The sequence below is a fragment of the Zeus faber genome (genome assembly GCF_960531495.2).
Source record: "Zeus faber genome assembly, chromosome: 8".
Classification (NCBI taxonomy): domain Eukaryota; kingdom Metazoa; phylum Chordata; class Actinopteri; order Zeiformes; family Zeidae; genus Zeus; species Zeus faber.
Genome location: NC_137195.1, coordinates 24353335 through 24367059, shown reverse-complemented (window position 1 = coordinate 24367059; position 13725 = coordinate 24353335). Strand labels below are relative to the sequence as shown.

The 13725-nt window shown below is 44.0% G+C and overlaps 1 protein-coding gene across 1 annotated transcript in view; it reads right to left on the bottom strand.

Annotated features, from left to right (window-relative positions):
• col14a1a (collagen, type XIV, alpha 1a) overlaps positions 1–13725 on the bottom strand; it is a gene marked incomplete at its 5' end in the record, with an annotated part of 166966 nt that overhangs the window by 2546 nt on the left and 150695 nt on the right. Inside the window, 5 exons of the mRNA XM_080004861.1 lie at positions 2913–3068; positions 4195–4272; positions 8708–8899; positions 9082–9148; positions 13660–13695. Of these exons, the coding sequence (XP_079860987.1) occupies positions 2913–3068; positions 4195–4272; positions 8708–8899; positions 9082–9148; positions 13660–13695 (529 nt within the window). The remainder of the gene's footprint in view (positions 1–2912; positions 3069–4194; positions 4273–8707; positions 8900–9081; positions 9149–13659; positions 13696–13725) is intronic.

Below are 13725 nucleotides of genomic sequence, written 5' to 3'. Positions count from 1 at the left end.
GGCCTGACTACCTGCTACGTCCTCTGACCAGCAATGGACAGAGGGCCCGCCGGTTTCAGAATAAGTGCCGCTTGACGAATCATCTTCAAAGCGCCGGCGCGTTTGGCTGACGTTTTTACGACATGTTTTGGTTCAAGGAGACGAGCTAGATTCCTCTGAGGTAAAGAAAGTTGAAGCAGCAAAGCGTTGCGCAGGCAAAAATAAACTTTCTTTGACGGATGACATTTCACGTCGGCGGTGGTGATTATCAGAGTGGCGTAGCATCAACCGATTGGCTCTGCGCGGGAAGGCAAGTTGATCTCTAGGTGTAAACAGACAGGTAATAGGACCGGCGTCTTGAGGGGCCACTTTCAATGAAAGGAACACCATCTGTCTTCGACTGATGGTGGAAATGAGCCCTCTTTTCTATAGCGAAGGAGCTGACAGGAGACCAGGGAGCAGCACAGGCCTGAAGTTCGTGAAAATCCACTCTAGGTACAAAAACGAATGCTTGGGATTACAAGAAGACGTCGGTGTTTGAGGTCCGCATCCACAGACAAATGTTGTCCCGCTACCGGTTTGTTGGGGTCCGAAGGTTGAGCACAAAATGTGTCAGAAGTAACCGCCCATCCCTTAAAAACACAGGGATTTTATTTCTTTGAGTCCATCGGTTCCCTCGACATCAGTCTTTTAATGGAGAGAACAGAGTCATGGGGGGAAATTAGGGGGAGAGGAGCAGGAGAGGAGAACTGTTGGAAGTGCTATGAGAATGGTCTTCAGTAGTCATTCTCATAGTCCTGTGGACCTTTGGCCGCAAAGAAGAGAGGAAGACCCCGAGGGAGAGAGAAGAGGAAATTGAGGAGAGAAAAGGAGGGAACAGAGAGAGAGAGATGTTACCAGTGACACCGCTAACCAGAGGTTAGTTACCGTCAGGCCACATTGAGCAGAACCTTCCAGAACAATGAGTCGTGCTTTTGGTGTTAGAATGTTCTCCCGGAAGAGAGGATGATGCACAGTTACCACCCGTATCAAACCTACGTCGAACAACAAATCTGGAGAGCAGATTTACGCTAAAAAGATTCACGCGGTCTGGAATCCACCTATATCAAACCGAATGACCATGATGTGTGATGTAATGTCTCCTGCATTTTGAAGCGATGTTTTAAAGTATCGTTTCTCAGACATGGGTCTGGTTGAGACGACAAGGCCTCGCCGGTATGATGATACCAATATAATCAAATTGTGCCTATGTGTGTATGAACGAGTGTAAGATCATAATGTGGATGAATACCTTCAAGCTGTAGAGTTACGCTCACTTTTGAACCCCACAGTCTGTGTAAAACCTCCACAAAAGTCGACAAAAGAGAATACTCCCCGACAAACGACAGGGTTTTTACAAGGACAATAATCTAAGAGCCTGCGGTGGCTGGGAACAGACTTTTTAAAGGCTTTATATGAGAAGAAATAAAGATTTTTATAAGATGGGCAAGACCGTCCAGGGCCGGACAGTTAAACCAGTTTGTCGGTGAAAATTATTCAATTTGAAAGAACAAATGTCTGAATCAGCTCCTCAAATAAATAGTAACAGCATTTGAAGTTTGTCCCGAGCAAAGTGGGTTTTGCTGTTTTCTACTGAGTTGAGAATCAATAAAAAGCAAGGGCAAACTGAGCTCCATCTTAATATGAGAAAGAAAGCTTGTTTTTCTAACTTTCCGAAAATTTTCCTTTGCTGTAAATCCGGAGAATGTCTGTTGTTAAAGCATCAGAATCAGAATGAATGCATCAAAGTCTGTGGAGCACAAAGTGTTTTTTTTCTCAGTCGGGTTTGAGTTCATAGTTGACCAACTCTGTGTTTTGCGACTCAGTGACCACTTTATGAGGTATACACGAGGTATATGAGGTATACAGTATATGAGGCTTGTTGACTCAAATTGTCTGCTCCACCAAACAGAGTCAGGATCCTAAGCATCCAGACAAGGATACTTGTTGGAACATTACAATGGGCCGGCCGTCTGATCTTGGCGCCTTTGACCGCGGTGTGGTTGGTGGCGTGGGACGTGGTGGATCCCATTATCTCGGAAACAGACGCACTTTTGAAATGTTCAGACCCCAAATCCTCTGTAGTTTAACCTACGCAGAATGGTGCCCCGAATAAAATCGAGCGAGACCACCTTCATCAAAGAGGTCAGGGGAGAATGTTCAGCCTTGTTAGCTTAGAGAAATGCCACCAGTGCTCAAATAACATAAAAGAACCGCAGGGCCTCCGACGCTGTCTGGGCTACAGCAGCAGAGGACCACGCTGGGTTCAGAAAGATGAGGCTTCAGTAGGCATCTGATCACCCAAAGCATTGGACCATTGGAGTTGGTACGGCAAATCCCAATTCCTGCTGTGGTACGCAGATGGTGGCATCATAATTTGGCGTCTGGTGTCTACACTCGGGTGGTGAGGAGATTTTATCGACTCGCATTAGGCCCCCCAATGGACATTTACCATTATTTTAAAGCTACAGCGTGCCTCAGCGTTTGTGGCTGACCATCTACAGCCCTTTGAGCGCCGTCTTTTTCAAATGGATACAAATGGATAATGCACCGTGCCACACCGAATCACGCATCATCCCAAGCAGTCACCAACGTGACTTCTGCACAGTCCCCAGATTTCAGGAATGTTTCCAGCATCATTGTTAAATCCATGCCGTGAGAAATTCTAGCTTTCAGGAGGCAACTGTACTACCTAAGTACCAGAAGGGTGCACCTAATAAAGTGGTCGCATGGTGTATATATAATGTACAGTATTTACACTTCAGTGTCTTCGTGTAGCTCCCTAACTTTGTGTGTACTGTTTCCAACTGAGGTGTTTGCAGCCTTTTCCGTGCTACCCCCAACACCTCAGGAGCTCTCTCAGTTAGAACAGTGAGAAAAATACTCGTACTTACCTCCAACGTTGTACCCCAGACAGGAGTTCTGGTCACAGTAGCCCGGCGGGCCGGTGGGTCCGATGGTACCGGGAGGCCCCGGTCTCCCTGGGGTGCCCTGGTTCCCGGGCCTGCCAGGGGGGCCCTGGCTACCTGTCCTACCTTCACCTGGTAGCCCTGAGGAAGGAAGCCTAACCAGTTAGAGGTTTAAGAGAATTTTGCCCTCAAAGGCAAAAGGTTTGGTTCACTCAGACAACTCTTAAATACTTCCAGGCAACATACAACACACAACCCATATTCTCAATGTGCTGTCATTTCCTTTTTAGGCAAATGAGACCAGAGACCAAAGACCAAAACAAAGGGCCGGGGGGGGGGGGGGGGTACAACAGAAGTGAGCGTCAACCACGATCACGTCATTGCACCATTGAAAGTCAGACCGTTTTCATGAAAAAGACATCTGAGTCATTTCCCTCACCATTGCCGCTACCAGACATCTGACAGCTGCTTGGAAATTGTGTGTAATTTGACTGCAAATAAGCTCTTGAGTTTCATATTGTTTCGGTGGCATTAATAAGGTAATAAAAAGTCTGCAGACTCCCCGACCCAGCATGTCGCCGCCGCATTGCTGCGACGTGGAAGGTCAGAGGGTGAAGAAAAGCTCTGGAAGCAGCGTGGACGTTGAAAGGGAATAAGAGGCTTCCAAGCTGAGTTTCCCCGCTATTTCTCTTTGAACCCCAGAGCTCTGTGTGCTCTGTTTATTCTGGAGGAACTGCCCCGTCAGGACTTACTGTAACAGTCGGCAGAAGTATGAAATCAATATTTTGAAGGGGGTCATTTGCCAAGCACTCAATTATTATCCCGCAAAAATTCCAGCCCTGTGTAGCGGGTAAGATATAGGCAATCTGCCTCGTCCTTTACTTTCTTTTTCACAAATGTGATTTTTCAGAACAATTGTTTGATTACTTTGCGGTTTCCGGGGGGTGGGGGCGATTGGCTTTTTCTGTGCTGGCAGTGCAACAGAAAACAAAGTTTATTTTTCAGTTAAACCTGTAGTGTTTTCTTTTTTATAATGTAAATATGAACTGTGCGGGCCATAGATCACTCAATACAGAGAATTGTATTGAATGTGAAGATAGAAAAAATGCTGAATAATTCTTTAACCGACATTCTCTGATAAATATAACCAATATTTGGAGGAAAGGAAATGGTAAAATTGTTCAATGGGTATCTGTCTGTCTGTGTGTGTGTGTGTGTGTGTGTGTGCGTGCGTGCGTGCGTGCGTGCGTGCGGGCATTAGTGTTACCTGGGGGTCCCGCTGGTCCTCTCGGTCCCTGATTTCCAACCCCTGGACTCCCTCTTTCCCCTTTTTCTCCGGAGAGACCTGGAAAACCCAAACAGCTCCTAAAGTTTAGTGTAAAGAACTTACATTGTACCTCAGGTGTCATATAACATTTTCATACTTTGGCATACGTTACCCTGTGTGGGCTTATTAACAGCCATATGGCAATATAACAAAATCCCACTCATATCCCCATACGCTTAAGGGAAACACGTTTTGAATTTTACTTAAGAAGGTTATTCCAGTCTAATAATAACCTCTTTATAGTTGTTGTGTTTGTTCAGGGAACAACCATTTGGCTTATGAAAGTTTTACCATCTTCCTGCCTAAATAGCTGCTGTGGTCTTTTATAGAAGGAGTTGGGTCCTGTAGTTTTTGTTAATGGGTTCTATATATTTGAAAATGTGCTCAGTGGGTTCAGTTTTTTTTTTTTTTACGTGTTCTATAGCTTTATGGGTGCTGTTGTTTTGTAAATGTGTTATGTAATGTTGTTTTTGTTAATTCGTAGTTCATAGGTTTAGCAGGATTTCCACCAGAAAAGTTGTTAGACCCGGTGGCAAGTATAGGCCGGTATAGTATACACACGGTGCTTTTTTTTGTTTGTTCAATAAAGAAAAGTCAGTAAAATAAAATACTTATTTTTGTTTTAAATGTTTTTTATTTAGATCGGGGCTATTTCATGGATTTTTTTATGGCTTTTTATGAACTAACCAACCTCATTTGTCCTTCATTACTTTGCATATGCTTTTCCCACATTAACACATAACTGACAGTTTGTATGAACCGGGCATTATTCGTAGTGAAAAATTTTACAACCTGCCTTTTTTTTATCTGATTGGCTTAGCGTCCATAATGTGACACTGACGAGCACCGCTGCTGTTTGACTCTCGGCCAAAAGTTGCATGGAAGAGGAAAGCCCTGGTTATACCATCGCGTGCGGAGAGCGCGGGGCGTTTATAGCTGCCACATTCTCCGTTGCAGTATTCCCAGCAACCAAGGGGGGCAGCGGAGAGAAAGTACTGCGTGAAGCAGGAAGTAGTAAGCGAAGAAGAACGCTAGACAGCACGCAAACATGGCTGCACGCACAGAATCGCAGCTTGTGCCAAGGAGCTGTTCATGGTGGTTGAAAACCACAAAAGTGCCGAAAATGAGAAAAGGAGCTGGTCTGGCCACCCGTTCCGTGCAGAGACAGGAGAGGGGGGTTAAAGTCATGTCCTGCTCAGCATTTTATTACAGAGGAACTTACTGAACCGTTTCATTCCTCATTGGAAATGAACTCTCTGAAAATAAACTACACATAAATACCAATAAAAATGTTCCCTTTTATTTGTAAACTGAACTTTACAACAACCCTGTTAATTTCCAATAAAATCACCAAACCTGAGTGAGCTGTTTGTGTATACTATTTTGTCTCGGTGTCAAAAAGTAATTGGTAGACCTCGAATTCACATCTGACTTGTGCTGCGGATCAACGTTGTCCAACATGTCAGAAATAAAACAGCAAAGCACTGATCTCCCATTGCTTCAAAATGAGGCACCGAAACCTGCGATTCGGTGCGGTAGATACCGATGTTATAAGAACCGGTGCTGTAGTCGTACCGGGTGCCCAACCCAATGGGATGTTTAAAACATCCTGCGCGTGATCATGTTTTGATTCAAAGTGTGCACGGAGAGGACAGGCTATTCACAGATGGGTCCGTAGAGAGAGAGAGAGAGAGAGAGAGAGAGAAAATTAAGAAGAGGAAGAAGAAGATTCTTTATTTGTCACACACAATGCGCTGCGCGCCACAATGTGTGGCCGTCCATGTTGATGTTTTGATGAAAAAAATAACCTTAAAAATCCATAAAAAAAACCAACTCCAATGTTTAGACCCAGCGGGGGGCTCACCTTAAGCCCGGCGGGCCTCCAGGCTTGCAATACTCTGGAGGAAACCCTGTGTTTGGTAAATGTGTTTTGTAGTTTTTTTGTCGTTTTATAAATGGGTTGTCATTTTCATGAATAGGCTATGTGCTGTAGGTAATGAGTTTAGTAAATGGTTTACGTCATTTTTTGTGAATTTGCTTTTGCTTATGGGATCTCAGGTTTTGTTCATGGGTTATGTTGTTTTTTCTGTAGTTTTGAAAATAGGTTCTCTCATTTGTTAAAAGGTTCTATGGTTCTGTTCGAGTTTGAAAATGGGTGATGTCAATTTTGTTAATAGGGTATGTAGTTCATGGGTTATGCAGTTTATTATAAATAAGTTCTGTAGTTGTTTTTTTAATGTGTTTGGTAAGGGGTTTATGTCATTTTTGTGGGTTAGTTCAAGGGTTACGGGATTTATTTTTGTTGTTGAAGTAGTTCTGTATTCTCGGTTTCTCCGGTGACGTAAAAAGTTTCTGAAGATTAATTCTTTGTAAATCGGCGACGTAGCAGCTTTTTTGCGGTGTAGACCAAGGGAGAAGACAGAGCTACCGGGCTTCACAGCGGCGAAATCGCATTTTTGTTCTGCTCCTGTTAGAGTGAGTTTGTGTGTGTGTGTGTGTGTGTGTGTGTGGGTGTGTGTGTGAGTGAGTGTGTGTGTGTGTGTGTCTGTGTGTGTGTGTGTGGGGGGGGGGGTTGAAGACATGAGAGTCTAACCACTGCCCTAATAGCATAGCGAGCGGGTGGCAAACATCCTGGCCTTCCTCCAAAACAGCGGTCGACTGAATCCACCGAGTTCCCGGGCCTCCTCCTCCGTGCTCCGTCTGGGTTGCGTGTTTTATCTTCATAAAAACGATTTTTTTCATAAGGGGTTTTCACAGGGGGAGAGTGACCTCATGGATGTTATTCAAATTATTGGCTAGGTCTGGACCGGACCGAACCTCCCAGCGAACAGCCAAACCAACGCTGGATTGGCAAGCGGCGCAAGACGCAGACCAAACAAATAGCTCCAAGGCCAGAGATTGTGCCTACGTTTCTATTTTGTTTATGTTCATCATAACCCCCCCGGGGGACCGCTGTCGGCCCTGGGGAACTGCATCGCTCCTCTTTGACTGCGGTGTTGCTACCACCTGTAAGAGGTTCGAGTACAGTCTGCAAAGGTACCGCAAAAAATATTAAAAAAAAACTCCTCTAATCACAAACCTCTACACACACCAGCAGAGAATTTGGGAAGTGAAAGGTAAGGTATTTGTAATGTTCTAACGGTGGCCTGGCAAACCCTCAGCTTGTGTCGTTGACTGTTTCATGAAGGTCTCTACAGCGTTAGCTGTAAGGAATTCTAACCTTGCTTTGTCCACAGTGGTCTCATAGGTTTCAGCAAGACATCCTACCATTTAAGAATTAAGATATGGAGAGAAATGGGGGATGTTGACTAAAGGACACAACGCATCAACGACAACCCCCTCTGGAGTCAAGATACCTTCTTTGAAGACAGTGAATGACTGGTCAAACAGTTCCTTGGACTGGAGAAAGACAATGCCCAGCATGGGTCGTAAAGCAAACCCTGATAACACCTCAGGATAACACTTCAAGTTACCCTCCCCTGTTCACACTCTCATCTCTTTGACCGCAGGTGTTTTCACAGCGGATAGTTGTTGGGACTCCCTGAGGGGAACTACAAACTGGGGAGGTCCCCCAGAGAACCTACCTTCCTTCAAGGGCTTTTTTTCTGGTTGCATTGGCACCGCATTGGAACTCTGGCAAGGGCACGCGTTTGTACACCTGTTTGGTTTTCATATTTTTGTTGGTTATGTTTTATTTACCGCTGAGTGTACGTGGGCTGCTCCGCACCCAGAGCGATGCGACTCCACCAGACGGATAGTCCTCAGTGCGCCAGGGGCAAGGGACCTTGGACTTACGTCTGGACCAATCACCATGCACTAAGGTCACGGAAGGTTCCTCTTGTTAATCCCTGCCCTAGAGTAGGAGCTAAAAATTCCCTCAAAACAGCGTTCTAAGAACTAAGAATGTTCCTAGTTCCAACAGTGCGGAGACACAAAAAAAGGTACGGTTCCTCCGAAAGTTGTATCGAACTATAGAAAAGTTCCGGCGATGTGAAAACACCTCATCTAATAGCATCAACACAACAGTGTTTAAAAGATCAAAACAGACATTTGCTTTCAAGCCAAGTGTGATCCTACAGTCGTAGTCTAATTTTTCCACCACATATGTAATAAAGTAAGTTTGACGACTGTCTATGCGGGTGCCTGGCTGGTTATTTCCCCATGTTTCCCTTTGTGTTTCTTTAATATGCAGTTTTTTATTATTTCCAGCCGGTGGCCATCGCAAACTCTTCCTCTTTTTTTTATCGTTTTGCTCTTCGCTCACTGAGATCATCACTTCTCAGTGAATCCTCCAAGGTCCAAATTCGTGGTTTTCAGCCTTCCTTCATGAGCTCAAGTTTATAATATTTGATTAGCAATAATTGCTCACAACAGATTAGCTAATGGAAAGAAAACAGACTTCACGATGCTAATGGTTCTGTTCACTTTCCCTCCCTTCGTCCTATGTTTTCACCTCTCTCTCCCGGCCGCCCGTTCTGGCCGCTGGTGCCGGGGAAGCCCGGCCTGCCCGGCGGGCCCTGCTCCCCCTGGGTCCCCGGTGTCCCCCTCCTGCCCGGCTCGCCCGGCGGGCCCGGCACCGTCCGCACCGACACCGCCGCCTGGCTGGGGATCTGGTTCAGGATGGAGTTATAGCGAGACAGGTGGCCTTCGGAGAGACAGGGAAAGGAGTCTCACTTATGGAGATTACGCGATTCATCCGAGTGCCAAACAGGTGTTTTAAAGTCAAACATTAGGGAGCAGAGGGGAGGAGAACGGAGAGGACAGAAAGGAAGTATTGCTGGCAAATACAAGGTTTGGGTAAATGTTTACAGACGGCGAAGTACTCACTTTGGATGAGCTGTTCGCAGACTTGTCGTGCGATGGAGCGCACCGCGGCCTGGGACTGCACGTCGCCCTGAAAAACAGCGAGAACAATGTTGTGAGGATCTTATAACACACACGCACGCACACACACACACGCACACACACACACACAACCTCATTGGGAAACAACACACGGTTGAGTGATTGTGCTATTTTGTTTGTACACCCACAGGAACATTGACTTCTAGACCAGTCCTTGATAAATTGTGTGTGTGTGTGTGTGTGTGTGTGTGTGTGTGTGTGTGTGTGTGTGTGTGTGTGTGTGTGTGTGTGTGTGTGTGTGTGTGTGTGTGTGTGTGTGTGTGTGTGTGTGTGTGTGTGTGTGTGTTTGTTCAAATGAAACCGCTTCCACACTGATATTTACAGAAGCCGAGCAGACAATGAAAACTGCCGGGGTATGGTGGAAGATCAACAGGAGTTCAGTGAAATAATAAATGATATTCTCTTTCTCGGAAAACAGAAGCTCCCTCACCTGTAACGTGTATTGTGATCTAATGGTGAAAAAAGGTGGTAGGAAGGGAAGCACCTGGCTATGAAATAAAATGAAATGCAAACGTTGTTTGTAGTATTTTAAGATACTAAGATACTATAAGATATTCCAAATGATGACGATATTAGAATCGTCCAGGAAATTGGAGGCGTAGTTTATAACAGAAAAATTGGAATGCTTGAACTTTATATCCAATATAATAGTGAAAATTTCTCAAATTCTTAAAAACATCAGAAAGAGATGACAAAATAAATGAAATTAATAAATACATAAAAATGTAATATTAAATAGAGTAAAAACATATATAAAATAATCATACAAGTATATCAATATTACATAATATAATAATTATAATATATATAAAGCCTTTTTTTTTTTCACAACTTAGGTCTGTGAAACATCATGTACCCAACAGATCAGTAAAACACCAAGTAGCCGTAAAACACAGATTATTTTCCTTTGTCCTTTCTTATTCTCAACTGTCTGGACACTTGATCTTTTCTTCCAAGTCGCTTTTTTAATTTCCTCGGTTTGGAAGACATAATTGGAGGGCTGAACAGCCAATTGCCCTCGATTGGTTTGGCTCGCTTGGAATTGGGAGGGCCCTTATCATGCTGGCGATTCATGTGCACTCACGAAAATCAAGAATTAGTGTGCGAGGGAGAGGGTTTTTGGACGTAGGGGTAAGGCTCCGGTGGTATTTGAAGGGACAGGTCGACCGCTGTGAAGCCTGCATCACGCACGCTGTGGTGACGGTTTGAAAGTGGCGACTGGTTAAATTGGGTGTTTAGAGCCTTTAGCAACACAGCGAGTGAGAGGGAACAGATGTGGGCGAGAGTGTTAGGCAGAGTGTGAATTATACAATTCGGACGGTGACTGAGAAAGCGTACCCGTTACGCACAGTTTCACGCAGGGTTTTTTTTTTTTTTTGTCACATTCAATTAGAAAACGGAGTAAAATCAATAAATCTAGGATGAAAACACACTGTTTTTATTTGTTTGTTTGTCAAAAAAGATCGCTCTGATCTGAGCTGCGGTTCGCGTCCTCCGCTGCGGAGCTGCTCCAGCTCGCCTTGGTCCACCGTGGAGCATGATGCTCAGTGTAATGGTATGGTTGACTTTAGGGGTGTGGTACAAGATGCTTCCAGGCATGAATATGGGAAATAGAGCATATTGTAATATTTACGATTACAGGTAAGAAAGCTATATAAATGTTGTTTTTACCTCTTTTGGTGGGGTTCAAGTCTTAATTAGGGGTGGTCAGACCAATCCCCCCCCTTAATTCGAACTATGTCGTTGCAGTCTAAGCACAAGAATGTAGGACGGTGGCCTTCAGTTGATGCAGATCTTATTGGCACACTCAGATTTATGATAAATGGAGATGATATTATACTTCATAGTCACATGGAGGCCATTTTCCTCCATCCGGAAAAACCCAGTAAACAAATGGAAAACTAAGTTGACCCTAACCTTTCGCCTTCGTCCCCTAAATCACTTTTTCTTTTTTTTGTCTTTTTTTTTCCTAAGGACGGGTAGTGTATACATTACAATGGCAGCACTCTGCGTTAGACTCAGAGGCAAGATAAAGTAATGTCCAGTTAAAACAAGGGTCAAGGATTAAAAAAGACATACAATTATAATAGAAAACAAAAAGGGAAAAATAAATTAGTTGACATTTTTTAAATAGTAATTATTATTCAGGAAATAGAAAAAAGAACACACCGTGAATGGGAACGTATCACGAGGTATATGAGTCAATTCACTTCTGCTGGGTTGTCGAAACATTTTGTCGAGAAGCGGTTTCCAGATTTTGAGGAAGACACTTTCCTCATTGCCAAGTTTCTATCGAAGGCCTTCCATATCAATCACATTCCCAAGTTCCCTCTGCCATGGGTGGAATGTGGGGCCGGACTCAGATTTCCATGCAGAGTGAGACGGCCTGAGAATGTGCTTGTCTCTGACGAAGTTAACGGTTCAACCGAGTATGGCGAGGAAGAGCCTGGTGTTATTGTTTTGCTGGCAGATGATGGAGGACAAGCTTTATCTACGGCAGCTGGTCCCAAGCGGCTTCTTCACACGGACCATTTGACGGTTATCAGGCGGACCACCTTGTATGCAAACTGTACAAATAAATGAATAACAACAGGGCGGATGGGGAGACAGTGGCGGCGCCCCTCTACGCACAATTACCTCCTGCGACTCAGGCCAGTGGAAAGGGACCGACAGCATATTGGTTAATCAGTAATTTTTGCATATTAAATGAGAGATAGATGTGTGACTTACAAAACCCTGATTCAAGGTGACCTTAACATTTTTGATCATTCAACAGAGAGTGAACTTTTTTTTTTTTTACAGATTTTCTGGTCCTGGGTGAGGAGAAGTGCGGATTCCAAAAGCACACAGATGTTTGTCATCAAACATGCAAATATTTACAATTAATTAACGCATTGCTTTGAGCATGTATCGCCTAAAATATGCAATTTACATAAATTTTCCGTGAAATCCTAACATTACCGCTTGTTAATTTGATTCAAATGAACGTATTTCTCTCTGAGACGCCTTACTGTGAATATTAACGTTTACCAGTTGGCTCCACCCAACTAATAAGGAATGGGGTCATCATTATTTTATTGTGAAAAATATTGAACAGTACCCGCACAAGGAGCCCATGCCCACTTGGTTGTCTTAAGGGAGGCTCTGTGGTGCTGTTCAAAGAATAATAATATACTACACGATGATTTTATGATTTAATTTTTCTTGTATCATTATATTATTTTTCAGTGGTCCACAGAGCCCCAATTTGGGAACCACTGTTCTAGAACTTGTCGGAATTGTCAAAACATCGGTGCAAACCTATTCGTCATATGTCTAGATTCAAGATATCTAGCTAAAAAGCCTCAGCTAATGTTAACCTCAGCTCTTTGTTTTGTAGAGGGCCTTTGTTTCCCCCTACCAAGCAACACATCTTTTAAATTGAAATCCATAGGGGACCATGGATGTATTAAAATTTTAAATGCATGGGTTTCAATTTAATGAAAGAAGGAAAAAGCGAAACCAGTTTCCGGCTTTTCTTTTTGTGCTGGACAGAACAAAATTTAAACCCATGCATTTTACATTTTAATGCATCCTCCCCGCGGTGGCGTACTTTCATCGTAAGGGACGTCGTTAGTTGTCGTTTTTGAGGAGGTCTGGGGCAAAGATCTGAAAAATCGGAGGATCCGTAATGCACCGCATTTACCCTTTGTTGCATTTGTTTATATACAGTTAAATGTGACATGTAAGCTCAAAAAAAGTCTGAGACACGCTCCCAATTGAAATGAATGGGTTTGTTTGTTCACTGGCTTCTTGGTGTGATGTAAGAGCAAAATGGCCGGTGAATATGGTGAATAGGGTGAATATGGTGTATGGAATTGCGCACTTGCCATTGCGAGACCGAGCGGGTTTGCACTCAACTAGGGCATCCCATACAAATGTATAGTACATAAAAAAAAAAAAAAAAAAGCAGTGTGATAACACTTGTAGCACATGCATGTAGCATCCCCGTTAAACAAAAGGGTTTCTGTGCTCCAATAAATACGATAAGAGCACAGGATGGAAAGCTGGGTCCCTGACAGTGAACGGGAAGTTACAGGTGCACTTTGTGTTTGGAAAACTGCGAACCGCTCTGGCACTTACAGGCTGACATGATTCAGCTGGCTGAGGGTGGTAAATACAGAGGAAAAGTCATGAAAATGAATGCGAGCAGAGGAAAGCAAAGAAAATTGATAGGGAGGGAGAGAGAGAGAGTGAGAGAGAGAGAGAGAGAGAGAGAGAGAGAGAGAGAGAGAGAGAGAGATAACATATTATTATTACATGGGAAAGAAAGGAGTAGGATGGGGGGAGAGAGAGAGAGAGAGAGAGAAATAGCGGCGTGGTCGTTCCCCCTGAATCAGGGTGGTGGAGTGTCAGCGAGCCATCTTCATCGTTCTCTCCGTCAGCAAAGCAGATGAGAGGCAGTAAAATTTGATTTGTTTTCAAAACGGCGGCTCAAGTACATAAGAGTGTTTCACTTACTCGCTCTCCCTTATCGCCTTTGGTACCGGCAGGACCCTGGAACATAAAGAAAAGAAACACACACAC